The following is an 18295-nucleotide window of genomic DNA, read 5'->3' as shown; positions in this document are numbered from 1 at the left end:
ATATATATATATATATATATATTCAACTTCAGTTTTGCGTGGCTCTCTCTTGAAACTCTCAGTTTTGCTTTAAATGAAAGATGGCAACTCTCAGTTTTGGAAGAACATTTCTTAAAAGCACTAGCGTTGTTAAACACCACGCACTAATAAAAATTGAGACACAAATGATCTATATATATATATATATATTCAACTTCAGTTTTGCGTGGCTCTCTCTTGAAACTCTCAGTTTTGCTTTAAATGAAAGATGGCAACTCTCAGTTTTGGAAGAACATTTCTTAAAAGCACTAGCGTTGTTAAACACCACGCACTAATAAAAATTGAGACACAAATGATCAAACTACGAATGGGACTCACTAGTTGTGGTGCTCTTAAATATTTTTATAATATGACGGTGTAGAACACAATAATAGTATTTATAGAGTATTAGAATTACCTTTATTTTTGTTACCCAAACTTTGATAGACTGTTTGAGAACTTTAGTTAAAAATGAAAGGTTTAACAAGGGAAGAACAAAATGGCACATGGTTTTGGAGGTTGGTTACTGTCTTTTACAATTCTAGTATTGGCATTGAGCATACCATGTTCACATTCTTTGAGGATCAAAAACAAAAATCAAGACAAAATCTGCTGTTTTCTTGTCCCCCAAGTTTTGAGTTGGGGCCAGGATCAGTGCAGAACAAGGTTTACTATAACATTGACTTCTCAAGAGGTCACATTGCTATCAAGAGATTCGACGCCGAAGTAGTCGACGAAGCGGGGTGTTCTATGCCTCTTCATGAAACTTATCTTCACCATTGGATTCTCATAAGATATCGTATTCGAAAAGATATCAGATGTAGAACATGATGGCAATTAGAAAAATAACCAGTCAAACTCGGAACAGTGGAATATGCCAAGGGATTACTCTAGGGCAGTACTGTGGCCTTGGCTCAGAAACGCCGAAAACACGCACATTTGAACTCGGCTGAACACGATTGCAAAGTAAGTGAATACACCTCCCACTTAACATGATGTTGTGTAACTACTATTGTCTTTCTAGTATCTTTTTGTTCTTTCATGACATGTCCTTGACGATTCCAGTATAATTATTTTGATGCTGTCGGAAGCTTAGTGGGACATTTTCAAGGCATATCAAGCTGATTCATCGACATGGAATGAACTCTTTTGTTTAAACTTTTGGTACATGCTAGAGTAATTCAAGTTTTTGCGCATGTTATATTATACTCAGATATATATTTATGTGATTCAAACGAAAGCCTTGGGAATAAATTTAGGGCCCGTTTAGTACGCTGATTCGAGTTGAAATTTGACTTTATGTGAGAGCTTTTTACTGTAGTAAAAAAGTTAGATGTGACTGTTTCTGATAGCTTTTTACTGTAGAAAAGCTCAAATTTTAAACTCAAATCGGTGAAATGAACGGGGTATTTTCCTTACTGAGCCAACTGAATTTTCTTTTGTGCCAGATTGAATATGACGTTGCAAAATCTTGCATGTCACAGTCATGAGTGCATTGGCGCCAAAAGAAACAAGGCCGGGATTCCAACCGGGGGGATATCTCGTCTATGGCGTTGCTCACCAGCATACCGCCGGAGTCGGTTCAACACTATACGGAGACGTGACTTGTTTCTGCAACTCTTCTTTACTCTGTGTTGAAATTCCGTCAATAACTTCCATGCATTGCTAGTAGAAAGTACATGCGCAGGGTTTGGTTGCAACTTCTTTAATATTCCGGGTTTGTAATAAATTTAGAAACACAAGACTCTTGTTTACAAACATGGGAAATATTTACGTTAGTTGGGGTTAGTCATGGCTTTTTTAGGCAATCTTTGCTGGTGTACGTTCCTTTAAACTTAAGATATATTGTAAGACAAAATAACTAAACCAAAATTTTGAATGGTGATTGTGAGAGAGTGGACAGTGAACCACAAATCCCTTTTCCACATATGATATAGATGTATAGATGTTTTACAATAAAAGAGTTAAATACAGCAGTAGCCAAACTCACATAGGGGTTATGGGACTTTTCTATATTTTGGTTGCAGACAAATTGCCAAATCCAAACCTCCATGAATTCTCCACTTTGAATTTGACATCTTTCATCTAAAGCATTACCTTCGTGTGATTGCAGTTAAAGTAGTGTATCTATATCCTCAGAGGATCTTGATGGGGAAGAAAATAAAACTACTATGTACAATAATTCGACGTCGAATTTTTCGTCTCTTTTTGGCCATGTCACCGTCGTCGTAAATAATGAATAAACTAACACCAGATTGGTTTTGGCGCCAATGACTATTAGCGACGACATGTCGTTGTGAATAATTTGTGAAATTTTAATAACGATATGTCATCGTAAATAGTGAAATTTTGTGCAACGACATGTTGTAACAAATAGTAAATGCAACGACAAATCGTTTAAAAATTTTATTTTCTTTTTGGCAACAACATGTCGTCACTAATACTATAATTTTAACAACAATAAATGTCATCACTAATAATCCTTTTTGTTATAGTCGACTTGGCAATACATAGAAATGTATCTCTAGTGTAAACTTTCGAGTTTTCTTTGGAAATACACAATATTTATTTTAGTGTAATGATACATGATATGTAGTGGAAGCGACCACTAGTGGTGGCATGGTGATAGGGATGTCCTTCTTTGGGCCCTTCGCTTCTATCTGCTTTAGGTTCGAGTCATGCCGAACGCAAATAAGTCTAAACTTCGGCGTAGACTGCACTGGTGGATTTTGTGAACTTTGGGCCACTAAACTATCACCGGTGACTCCAATAGACTCTTCTAATAACGCTGAATTGGGGTGTGAAGACACTTCGGATGTTTTTTTTGTTTTTTTGTTTTTTTTATTCCAACAAAAAAACAAAAACATATTAGTCGTGTTTAGAATTGATATCGTTTTTATTTTTCACATTTTTAAGAAAGAAAAAATAAAAATATTTTTAAAATGGCATTTGGCGCAATAAAGACAAAAAAAGAAATAAAAACGATTTTTTAGTTTAATATAAAATGAGATAAATGAAAAACGACTTTTAGTCGTTTTTTATTTTTTGTTTTCGTTTTCTCCTCTCTCGAACAGAGAGAGAGAGAAAGAGAGACATCAATGGGTTTTTTCACACTGAAAATAATCTCTTGATAAAAATACCAAACACATTTTTAAAAATTTTTTCTGTCTGAGATTAAAAACGTTTTCATTTCTATTTACAAAAAAAATAAAATCATTTTAGAACGAGTTTCAAATGCGCCTATTATAGTTTATGGGATAAGATTTGGTTGGAAGCCCATTTCATTTCACAATTGTATACAAATTGTTAATTTGGAAAAAGGAAAGAGACTGTGTTTGTAAATACAAAGTCAGAGAATTCTTTGGTTGGGCATACATACCCTATATGGGCTACACCTACATGTACTGCATTGTTCTAATGTATCAGATTTCTATGAAGTTTCGTTTATATATTTTAGTAATTATCTATGATCTGATGGTATAGAGTTACAAAATATAAAGATCTAAATCGTCACATCTTCATCAAATTTCGCTGTTGAAAAAATGAATGAATTATTTTGTATGATGCAGTGAAGTGAAAATATAGATTAATATATAATATAATTTTAAATGTAATTGATGAATATAGATTAAGGGATAAAATGATGGCTATAACATTAGATAATGCTAGTGTAAATATTAAAACAATTGAATATTTTAAAAATGATTTAAATTTATTCGGTGATGGTACTATTTATCAAAACAAAAGGATAAATAATTTCATGGCAAAAGGAACTAAAATGAAAAAAATAAAGTTTCAGAGCAAAAATTAAAAAAAAAAAGTAAAAAAGGATCAAATGAAAAAATATAGTGTGAGGGCAGCAATAAAAGAAAAAATCGAGGTTTTGGGTCAGAAAAGGACAAAGATCAAGAATTATATAAGTTTTGGGACAAAATAGACAAAAAAAAAAACTAAAGTAGGAAAAAGTAAAAGAATGAGTCAAAAAAAGAACCAAAACAAAGAAATAAATAAGTCTGGAGGAACAAGAATTTAAGTGAACAAAAAATAAAATTTTAAGGCAAAAATAAAAAAAAATGTCAAAAAGGTACTAAAATGGAAACAATTAAGTTTCAAAGCAAAAAAAATAAAAATAAAAATGAGAAAATAAATAAGTTTTAAGGTAAAAAAAAACAAAAGTAAATGAGCTTGAGGGGAAAAAAAGAAGAAAGGTTTCGACAAAAACGGTACCGTTTTGATTGAGATCGGAACAGGACTCAAAATTAATATTTCTTATATATTGATAGATTCTTGACATCAATCTAAAAGCAATCTCAGGTTCTAAACACTCTTTTTTTTCTTTTTCTTTTTTTCTTTTTTGTGATTTTGTTTTTCCAATCATCTCCTTTTTTGTAATTCTTTTTTTTGGCTGAGAGGTATGAATGTTTTGTTTTATTACTATATTTCTTTATTTCTATGAGAGGTCTCAAAGCTTTTTCATGGACCATTTGTGGTCCTCAAATATGATTCCATTAAATGTTTAAATGAGCATAAAAAACATGTGATCCACATGTTATGATTAAAATTGTAATGCTGGGTGAATAGTGTTAATCTCAACATGATTTAAATTTTGTTACAGTATTTTTTATCACACAAATAATTTAAATTCAAACGGATCCTTCAACTGAGGTGTCAAAAATTAATTAAATAAGTAGACGTTTAGTTCATAGATTCAAAATCATGATTTAAATTTATTTTTAATTTACGTGTGTTTTTTGTGAGAAAAAATACTATAATAAACTATGAACTATGATTCGAATCATAAAATGAATCTAAACGCACTAAAGCAATTACGATGAATTATTTTTTATGGAATTGTAATGAATTTTCTCTCTTAGGGAAAAAAAAAAAATTTGTGAGGAATTTTCAACCCCATTACTCTCCCCAACGATCACGTTGGAAAGCGGGACAGACAGATATACAAAGGTCCACGGCCCAGCCCACGCGCCCACTCTCCATTCATAACCACAACTCATATACACAAGCCATTCACAAGTCACAACTCCACAACTCATACAGAAAAAAATTAAAACTCAAATAATAATAATAATAATAATAATAATAATAATAAATAAATTAAAGAAAAAAGAAGAAGAAGAATATCCTTCCTTCCTTCCTCTTGAATCATTCTTCTTCTTCTACTTCTTCTTCCTTCTTCCACATTTGGGTTATTATTATTCTTATCATTGTCAGTTATTTATAATCAAACCCACACACCAGAATTTCCTTTTCATTCTCGTCCCCTGCTATTCTTCTTCCATGTCCGGGCCTGGGCCAGCCGTCGAGCACGTGGGCGGCTTCCCGAAGATGGAGCCCAAGCCCAAGCCCAAATCACCCTCCTCCTCCGCCGGCGCTGGCGACGGCTGCTGCAACCCCGTGAAGAAACCAGGTCCGGCGACGATGGATCACGTCCTCCTCGCCCTCCGGGAGACCAAGGAGGAGCGCGACCTCCGCATCCGCAGCCTCTTCGGATTCTTCGACGCCACCAACCTCGGATACCTCGACTACGCGCAGATCGAGGCCGGCCTGTCGGCGCTCCAGATTCCGGGAGAGTACAAGTACGCGCGCGACCTGTTCAGAGTCTGCGACGCCAACCGAGACGGCCGAGTTGATTACTGCGAGTTTCGCCGGTACATGGACGCCAAGGAGCTGGAGCTGTACCGGATTTTCCAGGCCATTGATGTCGAGCACAATGGCTGTATATTGCCCGAGGAGCTCTGGGACGCGCTTGTCAAGGCTGGTACTTCTCTTCTTTTGACATTTTTACGGATTGATTTTTGCACTAGCTGTTCTTGATTATCGGTTTCGGATATTAGATTTTGATGATTAGGTTTTTTTATGAGGGCATGGATGCAAAATTAGGGGTTAATTTGGGATTTTTCTTTTCTTTGGCAATATAATTTATGGTTCTAGCATCGATACGCTATTTATGTTGTCTTATTCGTTCTTGATTATCGCTTTCAGAGTCCAGATTTTGATTAGGTTTTGAATCTTTGAGGAAGGTATAAATGCAAATTCAGGGACCAATTTATTTTTTATTATTTTTTGGGCAATGTGGTTGATGATTCTAGCATTGATTATGAATTTACGATGACTTTGCGAATTTTGTTCTAGCATTGATAAGAAATTTAGGATGACTTGGGAAATTTTGCTCTATCTTTATTGACAAATTTATGATCAACAAATTTAGGAAGATTTTGATTAGGTATTTGAAGATGCAAAGAGTCTAGGGATTTATTGGTGCGATTTCATCAACATCTTTACGTGAAATTGGGTTGGTTTTTGCCTAATTCTGATGGTGGCATCACGATTTGTTTATTTGGTTCTATTAATTTTCACAAAGCATATGCATAATTCTGTCTAGAGCCTAGAGGTAAGTTTTTGAGCGCTCAAGTTCTAGTTAGTCGGACATTTTTGGTGTCAAAATAGTTTTGTGAGATCAATGAGAGATCTAGTACGAACTGTGAGATCAAGTAAAGGTTTTAGTACCGTTGTTGGTAGGAATGTTCTAGGTTGATGTATAAAATTTAATGACTTCCTTCGTCTCACAAAAAGCATATATTAGCTATTTCCTGATTGACTTCTGCTCTGAAACTTACAAATTTCTTCTTTCACTCATTATTCTCATTCCGGTTAGTTCATCAGCTTTAAGTAACATGCCCTCTTCCTATTTCCCGGTCATGCATGTTTTTGAGAACCCAAACTTCTAATTTCAAAATTTTTCTCCTTGAAATCCTTCATGTCCAGAGTTTGTGAAGTTCTTTGGGAGCATGGAATAGATTTATATTCACGCTGCCTTGTAAGTTGAACATAGTATAGGAATTATTGTTTATTCATTTGAATTTTATGTTGCCATTTTCTTTTATATTTCTTACTTATAGTGCAAGCATTTTAATTGCCCAGTTTACCACTTATTTTCATCTTATAAGCTTTAGCAGTTTCTGGTTTGTAGGGATTCAGATGGATGATGAGGAGCTTGCTCGTTTTGTGGAGCATGTTGATAAGGATAATAATGGCATTATCACATTTGAGGAATGGAGGGATTTTCTTCTACTTTATCCACATGAAGCAACTATCGAAAACATATACCATCACTGGGAAAGGGTATGCCTCGTAGATATTGGGGAACATGCTGTTATTCCAGAAGGCATCGCTAAGCATGTTCACAGAAGCAGATATTTTATTGCAGGGGGGATTGCAGGAGCCGCCTCTCGAACGGCAACTGCACCTCTGGATCGTTTGAAGGTGATTTTGCAAGTTCAGAAAACAAATGCACATATTGGGCCAGCCATAAAGAAGATATTGAAGGAAGGCGGTTTCTTAGGTTTCTTTAGAGGTAACGGCATAAATGTTGTGAAGGTAGCACCTGAAAGCGCCATCAAGTTCTATGTCTACGAAATGTTGAAAAGTGTGATTGGCGATTTTAAGGGGGGAGACAAGGGTGATATTGGTGCTACTGGAAGACTCTTGGCTGGTGGTATGGCTGGTGCAGTGGCACAAACTGCTATCTATCCGTTGGATCTCGTGAAAACAAGGTTACAGACTTATGCTTGTGAAGGTGGAAAGGTTCCTAAACTGACAAAACTTACAAAGGATATATGGGTTCAAGAGGGACCTCGGGCTTTTTACAAAGGTCTTCTACCATCCCTTCTTGGGATGATCCCCTATGCTGGCATTGATCTTGCAGCCTATGAGACCTTGAAAGACATGTCAAAGACGTACATTCTTCATAATAGTAGTGGTACAGCGGTGTTCGGCTTTCATATTTCTCTTTGTAATGTACCATCTGTGCGTCCTACTGAATTTATCCATTAACTCTTATTATGCATATAATTTTACAGAACCTGGCCCGCTTTTCCAACTGGGTTGTGGGACCATATCTGGAGCTGCCGGAGCAACTTGTGTTTATCCATTGCAGGTTATCAGAACCAGGTATTATGTTTGTTGTCCATATTTATTTTATTTTTTTGAAAGATAAACCAAGTAGACGGATGGTTGTAAGTCTTGCTGCTGTGCTTTGGCCTTTGTGTTCGCATAGAAACATCTTTTCTTCCCTATTGAGGTTTGTTAATTCTTCCTTTTCAGAATGCAAGCTCAACAATCTAGTAGCGCGGATGCTTATAAGGGAATGGCTGATGTGTTTTGGAGAACCCTCCGGGAGGAAGGTTATAGAGGTTTCTATAAAGGACTCTTCCCGAATCTTCTCAAAGTTGTGCCAGCTGCAAGCATTACATATTTGGTCTATGAAACCATGAAGAAGAGTTTAGATCTTGATTAGGGTAAGCGTCAATCAACTTTGAAATTGATGAAGATGATCTTGCAGCTGAAATGGTAGCTGTTGATGATGATGATAAGAAGATGAGGGTTAATAAAGATTGGTAGTCAAGTAGATATCATAATTGCGGACTTATAATAGACGGTTATTCTCCCCCAAATGGTATGGGGCGCTTGATTTTGTAACATTTTTCTCTATGCTTATTTGACTCAAATGTTGAGAAACCAAAGTTTTGGCACATTTTGGAGTGAGGGAAAAAAAAAGAAAAAAAAAAAAAAAAAAGAAAAAGATGAGAGAACTAACAAAAGGCTATAGGTTTAGTTATATCCCTTCTCTTATACATTTGGTACAATGTCTTGAATGATTAAGATATTCTAGAGATACATTATTTTTCAAATATCATTGCTGTCATCAGGATCACAGTGCACGCAAGTTTTGGAGTATTGCTGACCTCTGAATTTGTCCGACGATGAGACTATATATGTTATCCTGTCCAGAGAAAAATATTTATATATAGCAACAACTATAGCTTTCATCAAATAGGTTTATTCGTTGTCTGAATTATTTTCTGGCCTACATGATTATAAATTGTTTTTGGTCTTATATCTGTCTGGTGAGAATCCGGGCAATACTTTTGACCATCCAGAGTTTACATGGACGCGTGGCTGTACCTGTACATGGTGAGTGCTAAAGTCATTCTCTTATTGTGGTTTTGCTTTTTCTGTAATGGGAATATGATGCCTTTGTGGGGATATAACTATTATCATTCGGGTGAAATACAGAAATGTTACTTTTAAAGATAGTGATCTTTTACATTTATGTCACCCAATCACAAATTCTACATCTATGTCACTCAATTTATTAGAGAAAAAAATCTTGACGAGATTATTTTTTTTGTTCTCAACAAAAGATGGTCGGGCATCTTTAGAGAGTATTTTGACTAAAATAAATATTTAAAACAAAAAAAGTTAATAAAGATGGTATAAATGTAAGGTTGTTGGATTTTGGTAGCATAATTACCTAATTTACTCTTATTTCGCTTGACCTTGAGGGCGTTTAGTAGAGAGATTCATGTCATGGTTCGAATCATGGTTTGTGGTTCGTTACAGTATTTTTTTTCATAAAAAATACACGTAAAATGAGAATAGTTTTGAATTATGGTTTTGAATTCATGAACCAAACATCCCAGAAGAAAAAGAAAAGTGACGGACTTTATGGACGTAGAATTTTTGTATTTTAGACGACTAGCGCATCTCCAAAATTGATTTGAGCTCATAACTGCTCGACCTCATCCAAGCAACTTGCAATTAGATGCTTAATTGGAAGAAACTAAAAAAAAAATTTTATATATATATATATATATATATATATTTCTTTGGTCAAAAGACATTACGGTAATGCCTAGTGCACTTTAATACTCTAGTATGTGCAACATTTTCTTCTATTCGTTTGACCATTCTATTGTGATGTACTGACTACGGTTGGCTTCTAGAAAATAAATCTTGTGTCTTGACCAGAAACATTTTGAGAAATTACAGCACTTATATAAATTCATGAAATTTTGAGACAAATAAATATGACTTGTCAACTTCAGTCTAAGCCATAATAAAGTGATCCAAGAATGTGCTTCTGTTGCTTTGTTAATTTGAGTTCATTTCTTGATTTTCTTGTAATTTTACCCCAAAAAAAAAAAAAAGGACACATTAATCGCGCAGATACTAGTGGGGGAGTTCAAGAACATCAGTAGCTCTACGGTGTGATCGTATTAGCTAATCCGACAACTTATTGATTTGAGGTTGTATTTTTGTTACCCTTAACATTCCCATACTTTGAGACGTGCAAATTTTACTTGATTTTCGTACTCCTAAAGAGAACGCGGGATAACCTAAAGGCCAGACTTCCCAACTTGATGCCCTTAAAATCCCCGTGGACGGCTGCGAAATGAAAGGCAGAGCTCTTCGCCGGAGCCCCTAAACGAGGGGAGGAAAAGAAAAATAGAAGAAAAAGAAAACAAACAAGTATTTTTGCACTAGCTAGTGACTAGCACAATATTTCCATTATAGTCTGGAAGAAAAATGGAATGATCATGCCACTTGGGCAGTGTGTGTTATTTAGCATCCAATATCACATTATCAAAGTTCTTTGATGCTGCTTTAGTTTTTGAGAAACTAACAACAAACATGAGTGTTACACTAACAACAGCTGTGACATAGTAAAAGACGTCTTTTTCAATGGCACAACTTAAAACTAGTAATTACATACAGGAATATTAAAAAAAAAAAAAAAAAAAAAAAAAAAAAAAAAAAAAAAAAAACCGGAAGAAAGGCGTTGCCTTCCCTTTGCCTCTATGACTTGCCTTTTGTTTTTTTTTTCTCTTTTCCTCACTCACATCCACTAGAGAAGGAAGAAGAGGAAGAGTGTGTCATTCTTTGTCCTTGAAGGAGAGTCACATTTCTTCTTCTTTTTCTTGCACATCATTCTTGGAGAATTATAATAGCTATTAAGATGTTAAAAAACAACACAAGATTATAAGGCTTTAGTTTTTTGAAGCAGTGACAAGGGTTTTTCTAATGTTCCTTGATATTTATGGACCTCCCATGGAGGTGACTAGTGGCACCCATCTTTTATTTTAAAAAAAAAAAATTTAAGAAAAAGAAGGAAGAAGAGAGGACAAAAGATAACAGATCAGCATAAATTAAAAGGATCACATTTTGTATATGGTCCCCTCCTAAACATTATTCTCCTTATTGGGCAAATGCATCTCTCCCACTAAGAATATAATTTATTCCTCTGATTTGCCATAAATCAGGATTATTATCCTACTCTATTGGGAGAGAGAAAGAGACAAAGAATCTGCCTGGTCATTCCATGTGGAAAAAAGCATGGAAAACTAAGGTCTCGTTCCCTAATTCGAGCTGAGATGTGACATTTTCTGAGAGCTTAAATTGTAACATAAAAAGTTATATGTGATATTTTTTGAGAGTTTTTAACTGCAGAAATTTAGAACTGAAAACTTGAATCGGTGAAATGAACGATACTTAATAATAAAATGGATGCGTGGGAAATCATGAGATAACATGTTTGAGGAGCTCCTTGGGAAAAAATGGAATGATTAAATAATTATGAGAAAAGGGTAATTAAAAGTAGTCTAATGAAGGAGGTTTAGGAGAGAATATGGAAGTAGATCTGGACATTCTGCTTTTATAGAGCATAAACTATCTGCACCCTCCACTTCCTTCCCTCAGTAGAAATGCTTGTGAGATTCTCTCTAAACCCCACTAATCCTATATCCAAAAAGAAAAAACCCACTAATCTTGATTAGTGAGAGAGAGTTAATTAAGCTAATTGTGGACAAACCGTATAAAAAACAAAGAATTGGTAAGACCTTGTACTTTATAATTCAGACAACCTAAACTGATAAGTGATGAAAACAACTTAATCTTAAAGTACTTGATTAATGTGATAAGAAAACAAAGGTGTCACTCCTTTTTTTTTTTTTTTTTCTAATTTCCATTGATGTATGGTTATAAATTTTAAGCACTATTATTTGCGGTTTTAAGTGTGCAGTCACTTCACTCATTTACTGACAACTTATTGACGCAATAAATTTTATAATATTTTTGTAGGGCTTAATAAGACTCATTTTATCTGTAAATTAAGCTCAGTGTCACTTATGAAATCTTTTTATTCATTTTTTACGTAGAAATTAGGTTCAGATTCTTCTGTAGAAATGGCATATTTGAATACCAACTCTCTAAAAGTAATATTATTCCTATAATTCATACCCCCATTTTGTATCGATTTCTCCACTATAGTAGCTTTTAGGATTAGCTTTGGAATTAAGCTACAAGCTTCATTCCACTTCTCTCCACATTCCAAGTCCTTTTTGTGAGAAATATATACAACTCATTAAGGATAATGTACATGTATTTTGTCATGTTATGTTCTTCAAACCCTTCCTTTTGCCTTTTTTTTTTTTTTTTGGATAAAAAAGGAGTTTATATTGTTTAGTGCAACCATGGGATTGATCAAGACAAATTATTGTCCTAGTCTTGGTCCCAGTGCAATGCACAAAAAGAATATTTGTTTGTTTGTACGTAGTGGGATATGATATGAAATCCAAAGATTTTCATCTTACATGCTTTAGATGTTGTATGCCATGCACCTTTTGGCATGTCTTCATGCGTAACGATAAAAAGCTAACCCCGTTTAGTTCACCGATTCGATTTTAGAATATGAGTTTTACTACAATAAAAAGTTATCAGAAACAGTCATATTTAATTTTTTTGCTACAATAAAAAATTCTCATATAAAATCACATCTCAACTCGAATTATAAACTCGAATCAACAAAGTGAACGGCCCAATATAAATCACATTTGAGAAAAACAAACATATGTGACCTTAATTAGTAGTATTACAGCTTCAACGCAATACCAACTCTTTCTGACTATGCAAAGTGCGTGTCAGACGTGTGTAAGGAGAAATGAGACAAATTTTCTAATATTAGAAAGTATATTAAAATAATTTGATCACCAAATCGTTCAGTGGACGTGCCGGAGTGGTTATCGGGCATGACTAGAAATCATGTGGGCTCTGCCCGCGCAGGTTCGAATCCTGCCGTTCACGTTTTATGGTAATTTTATTTATTTTTTTGAGAAAAAGAATAATAATGTGTTGAATATTTATTGCTAGAATATAATTTGTTAATGACATATATGTATATATTCATAATGTTTGAATCAATATTCAAAGTTTGTTATAATTATTTCAGCCAAAAAAAAAAAAAAAGAAGTTAGTAATAATTAGTAATTACTACGTAACATTATTCTAATAATAAATATAAAAATTTTGTTCCAAGAGGATTAGAGCATTTTTATTTTTTACTAGTTTGACTGGGTTGGCGTTGTTACAACCTTATAAAACCAACGAGACTCATAAAAACAAATAAATGCCAGCAAGCATCCTTAACAAAGACATTAGCTTGAGCAAACAAAAAAAAAAAAAAAAAAAAAAAAAAAAAAAAAAAAAAAAAAAAAAAAAAAGGAAAATTTTCATTTTGATACTCTCTGTTATATCGAAATTTGAGTTTGATAACTTAAGTTTTTTTAAAATTTTACACCGGTAACTCGACTTTTAACAAAAAAATTTGGTACTTTGTAGCCATTTTTGTGACACCAAAAGACAAAATAACCCTTATTGTAAAAATTCATATGTTGACTAGAGTTTTGAAAAAAAAAAAAAAAAAAATTTGAAAAAGGATTTGAAGAGATGAATTTTTAAAAATGGTTTATGCTCTACAGGTATAATAATTTTTAAAATCCTTTTTTCTTTTCCTTCAACCACTTTCGGTGAAGTGACAGACAGACTACTATTACACTTTTGACTTAAAACAAAAGTTACTGTACAGAAAGGACAGCTAAGCTGGGAGGGACTTTAGTCATTGCAAATGGAGGTGTAATCTGATGAAGATGTGTCCTTGTTCGTTGAACCTTGTTCGTGTGATGTCCATGGTGTCTTCTGCTTCTTCGGATTCCTTTGAGATAGAACCCGTTTCGGATGAGCTGTCTGAGGACTCAGATGATTCTGGTTCAGAATCAGTCACCGAGATAAATTTTTACAATAAGGGTAATTTTATCTTTTCGTGTCCCAAAAAATAGCTCCGAGATACTAAAAAAGATTTTCTAAAAGGATATTTACTCATCAATAAGTATCGTCATTTTAACCGTAAAATCTAGATATGATGTTTGTAATAAATTTGATAGTTGACGAAAAAACTTAATGACAATTAATGAAACTAGATTCTTATAACGTTCATCAAAATTTCATATTTAGAAGTAACCACATTGAAAACGTAACTATTGAAAACTCTTCCATATGTATATGAGACTTTCTTTGGTAGGCAGTCTTACTAATAGGATTAATTTTCTGACCGTTAGAATTAATCAAAATCAATTAAAATTGAAAAATATACAAAATAGTCAATTTTTAATACATATCTAACAGCTAAAAACGGTTAAAAAAATATAAAATTACCGATACATTCATTTTTCTCATCATACAAAAGAAACTGTCTATATATATTTGAAGGAAAAATAGTTGTGCATATCATGTGTAAGTAAAAAATCAGCTATAACAGCTGAATTTACGCGGACTGGAATCTCATCCAGCAAAGTAAAATTACAGCAATGACAGAAACAGCCAAGTGAAAAGGATACTTCATACTTTAATTAAAAAAACAAAAAAACAAAAACAAAAAAAAGCGCAAAAACACACAATGACACAAACAAACAAACGAGCAAACAGGTGATAGCAAACTCCGCGCCCATCTCTTTAGTCTTTAGCCTCCAATCTTCCTTTTATCCTTTTCATTCACAACAAAAACGACATCAAACAAATTCCGTTCCTCAATCCTAAGTTAAATCACTCAAACAAATTCCGTTTTGGTACGACGAGAGAGCTCCCAAGAGAGTACGTTCCCGACCAACCTTACTGAACTACGTTTCGTGGTCCACCCTGTGAACCACTCACTTCAGTAAATTAATCACAGAAAATAAATGTCATGTTGTTTTGTCTAAAAAAATCTAAAAAAGACAATTCAAGTTCTAACTTTATTAAAGTTCACGTTCTTTTAAGTTTCAACTTTGTTCAATTTTACTCAACTTTATTCAAGTTACAACTTCAACTCGAGTTATAACTCAAATTCAACTCAAAAATTACACTCTAAAAGAACAACTTAAAAAAATCACCTAAAAGAGTCTAATAAGATAAGAAAAAAGCTTCTATAAAGGTACTTTCAAGTCAGACTATAAGAAATAAGAACAAAAAAAGAACAACCATACCTTACGAGAGGTGAGACAGAGAAAAAGGCAGCCCTCGTAGGCAGTACATACATGAATCTACGGGAGCCCGTAAGGCGGGGCATTACGTTACCTTCCAACCAATTCACTTCCACTCTATGCTCACTAATAGGAAAGAAATATATATATATATATATATATATTAAAGAAAAATGGTTGTGCTTATCATGTAACTGAAAAATCAGCTACTACGGGAGCCCGTAAGGCGGGGCATTACGTTACCTTCCAACCAATTCACTTCCACTCTATGCTCACTAATAGGAAAGAAATATATATATATATATATATATATATTAAAGAAAAATGGTTGTGCTTATCATGTAACTGAAAAATCAGCTATAACAGCTGAATTTACGCAGACTGGAATCTCATCCAGCCAAGTAAAAATACAGCAATGACGGAAACAGCCAAGTGAAAAGGATACTTCATACTGATAGTCTTCTCTTTTTTTCTTTAATTAAAAAAAAACAAAAAACAAAAACATACACAAACAAACAAACGACCAAACAGGTGATAACAAACAAATCCCTAAACGACCTCCAAACTCTATCTTCCTCTCATCCTTTTCATTCACAACAAAAACGACATCAAACAAATTCCGTTCCTCAATCCTAAGTTAACCATACACGTGTCTAGTTTGACTAGTTCTTTTTATTACTTCTTCTTTCATTCATTTCTTGGGCTGAGACAAGTTCAGTTTATAGCACCACCGCCATTATCTCATCACCCAAAGGCCAAATGCCGAAAGCAAAAGGCCACTTCTTATCAATCTTGATCAAAGCCACTTGCATGAACAACAAACACAATATTGGAAGCAGAACCAAAATAAAAAACACCACCCAAGTCATATCAAGCCATTGCAAGACCCTAAACCACCTCCACCAACTCCACGCCCACTGCCTAGTCTCTGGCCGAAACGACGACGTCTTCCTCAACGCCTTCCTCCACACTCTCATATCCCTTCTTATTTCGTCGCTCAATCTCGACCGTACACGTGGCAGGTCAATTCGGTCGTTGACCTACGCGGTTTCTCTTTTCAACCTCGTCAGGAACCCAACTACTTTCACTTTCAACAACGTTATAAGAGCCCACACTATCCTCTCTCTCCCCTCTCCCTCCTCTCTCTCTCCTCTCGTCTTCTTTGCGCGCATGCGGCGCCTCGCCCTGCCTCCCGACTCCCACACCTTCCCCTTCGCCCTCGCCGCCTGCGCTAAACTGGACCCCACATTTTCCCTTCCCTTTTCACAAGCTCTTCACTCCCAAGCTCTCAAAACTGGCTTCAGCGACGATTCTTTCGTTCTTAATTCTCTCATTCGCGTCTATGCTCTTTCTGGGTGCAGCCCTTCTGCCCTTCGAGTTTTTGATCAGGGTCGTCCTCACAGGGACGTCGTCTCCTACAATATTCTGATTGACCATCATGTGAAATCCGGCGACATTACGAGTGCCCGTCAACTGTTCGACGAAATGCTTGAGAGAGATTCGGTTTCTTGGGGAACAATCATAGCCGGTTATTCGCAGAGTAAAAACTGCGACGAGGCGATTTCGCTCTTTCACGAGATGGTGAAGCTAGGTTTTATTCCTGATAGTGTCGCTTTGGTCGCCGCTCTCTCTGCATGCGCTAAGCTCGGGGACTTAGACCGGGGTAGAGACGTCCACGAGTACATAAAAAGAAACGGCATTCGTCTAAATCCCTTCTTGACGACCGGGTTGGTGGACTTCTACGCAAAATGCGGGTGCATTGACATAGCTAAAGAAATATTCGACACGAGAGCATCGTCGGAGAAGAGTTTGTGCGCATGGAATGCCATGATTGTCGGGTTTGCCATGCACGGTCTTGGCGAGTTATCGCTCTCCTACTTTCGGAGAATGACAAAGGAAGGAATCAAGCCAGATGGGGTCACCTTTCTAGGGGTGCTGGTGGGGTGCAGCCATTCAGGGCTGGTGGAACAAGCCCAGGAGCTTTTCTATGACATGGAACGCTGCTACATGGTTCCAAAAGAGCTCAAACACTATGGATGCATGGCCGATTTGCTCGGTCGAGCTGGTCGGATACATGAAGCGATGGACATGATAAGGGCAATGCCGATGTGGGGTGACGTGTACGTGTGGGGCGGGCTGCTCGCAGGCTGCAGGCTGCATGCGGGGAACGTGGAGGTTGCGGAGGAAGCCGCAGGGCGTGTGATGGAGTTGAGGCCTGAGGATGGCGGGGTTTACTCGATCATGGCGGGTGTTTATGCGAGTGCAGAGCAGTGGGACGATGTGGTGAGGATCAGGAGATGGAAGGATTCAAAGAGGGCGGTTAAGAGAAATGCTGGTTGTAGTTTGATTCGGTTGGGGGGCGTCTCGCATGAGTTTGTTGCTGGGGATGATTTGCATCCCCAAAGTCACGAGATATATTCGCTCTTGAATGGAATAGAAAAACATCAACTTGAAGCATTCTAATTAAAAAGTAGAGTTGAAATTTTTCACACACGTACATATATTATATACATAAATGTGATTTGCCGTTCAAAATAACATGTTATTTTCTTAACACCATGTTATTTTCGAAGTGAGTTTATACAGTTGAAATTTCAAAGTTCATATAATTAATTCATATTCGATGCGTTTTGATTGAAACATGCATTTTGGTTCATGTATTTAAAAAGATATGTATATCTTTACACATGACATACTTCTGTTGCATAATATTTAACGAGCTGGTTTTGTACTTTGATTATTTCATTTATTCCTCTTTTTGTGTTTATCTTTTAATTTGTCTATGTTAAAATAATCTCTCAAATATATCCTCATTTAAAAAGAATAGCCAGTAGTCTTCTATTGTTTGATGACATACAAACGCACAGATACACATAAAAAGGCGGACCCTAATGTCAAAGAGGCTCCTGTACTATGACAGGCTCGGGGGAAAACTCAATCTCATATGCATGCAGTCTTACCCCCCGAAAAAGAGGTTGTTTCTGGAATTTGAACCTTGGATTCTAGGTGCAAACGCAAGCGTTCCCACCACGGTGCCAAGGCCCACGGTGCAAACGCATAGATACACATATTTAACAAAAACCCATTTTAAGATACTTCACGCCTCACATCTTGATATATCTTAGATG

The 18295-nt window shown here is 35.6% G+C and overlaps 2 protein-coding genes and 1 non-coding gene across 5 annotated transcripts; all 3 read left to right on the top strand.

Moving 5' to 3' along the window:
- Nucleotides 1–5178: 5178 nt before the first annotated feature.
- Nucleotides 5179–9060, top strand: LOC21394855 (calcium-binding mitochondrial carrier protein SCaMC-1). 3 transcript variants are annotated; one of them, XM_024167623.1, is made up of 5 exons: nt 5731–5794; nt 6802–6853; nt 6993–7795; nt 7896–7986; nt 8140–9060. In XM_024167623.1, the coding sequence occupies exons 3-5, from the start codon at nt 7015–7017 to the stop codon at nt 8330–8332; spliced, it is 1065 nt and encodes a 354-aa protein (XP_024023391.1). In that variant the 5' UTR covers nt 5731–5794; nt 6802–6853; nt 6993–7014; the 3' UTR covers nt 8333–9060. The 3 variants fall into 3 exon arrangements, with proteins under 3 accessions (XP_010099534.1, XP_024023390.1, XP_024023391.1); XM_010101232.2 differs by lacking the exon at nt 6802–6853 and having other exon boundaries at nt 5179–5794; nt 7007–7795; nt 8140–9057; XM_024167622.1 differs by lacking the exon at nt 6802–6853 and having other exon boundaries at nt 5717–5794.
- A 3815-nt stretch (nt 9061–12875) lies between these two features.
- TRNAS-AGA lies at nt 12876–12957 on the top strand. Its single transcript has one exon. It is a non-coding gene; the product is annotated as a tRNA-Ser (tRNA).
- Nucleotides 12958–15911: 2954 nt separating this feature from the next.
- On the top strand, nt 15912–17714 carry LOC21394854 (pentatricopeptide repeat-containing protein At5g61800). The gene has a single exon (XM_010101231.2). It carries the CDS (start codon nt 15927–15929, stop codon nt 17628–17630), a length of 1704 nt encoding a protein of 567 aa, XP_010099533.1. The 5' UTR covers nt 15912–15926; the 3' UTR covers nt 17631–17714.
- Nucleotides 17715–18295: the final 581 nt, after the last annotated feature.

The sequence above is a fragment of the Morus notabilis genome, unplaced genomic scaffold, assembly GCF_000414095.1.
Source record: "Morus notabilis unplaced genomic scaffold, ASM41409v2 Scaffold1564, whole genome shotgun sequence".
Lineage (NCBI taxonomy): Eukaryota > Viridiplantae > Streptophyta > Magnoliopsida > Rosales > Moraceae > Morus > Morus notabilis.
The sequence above is the reverse complement of the archived record's forward strand: the minus strand, read 5'-3'. Positions and strand labels throughout refer to the sequence as shown.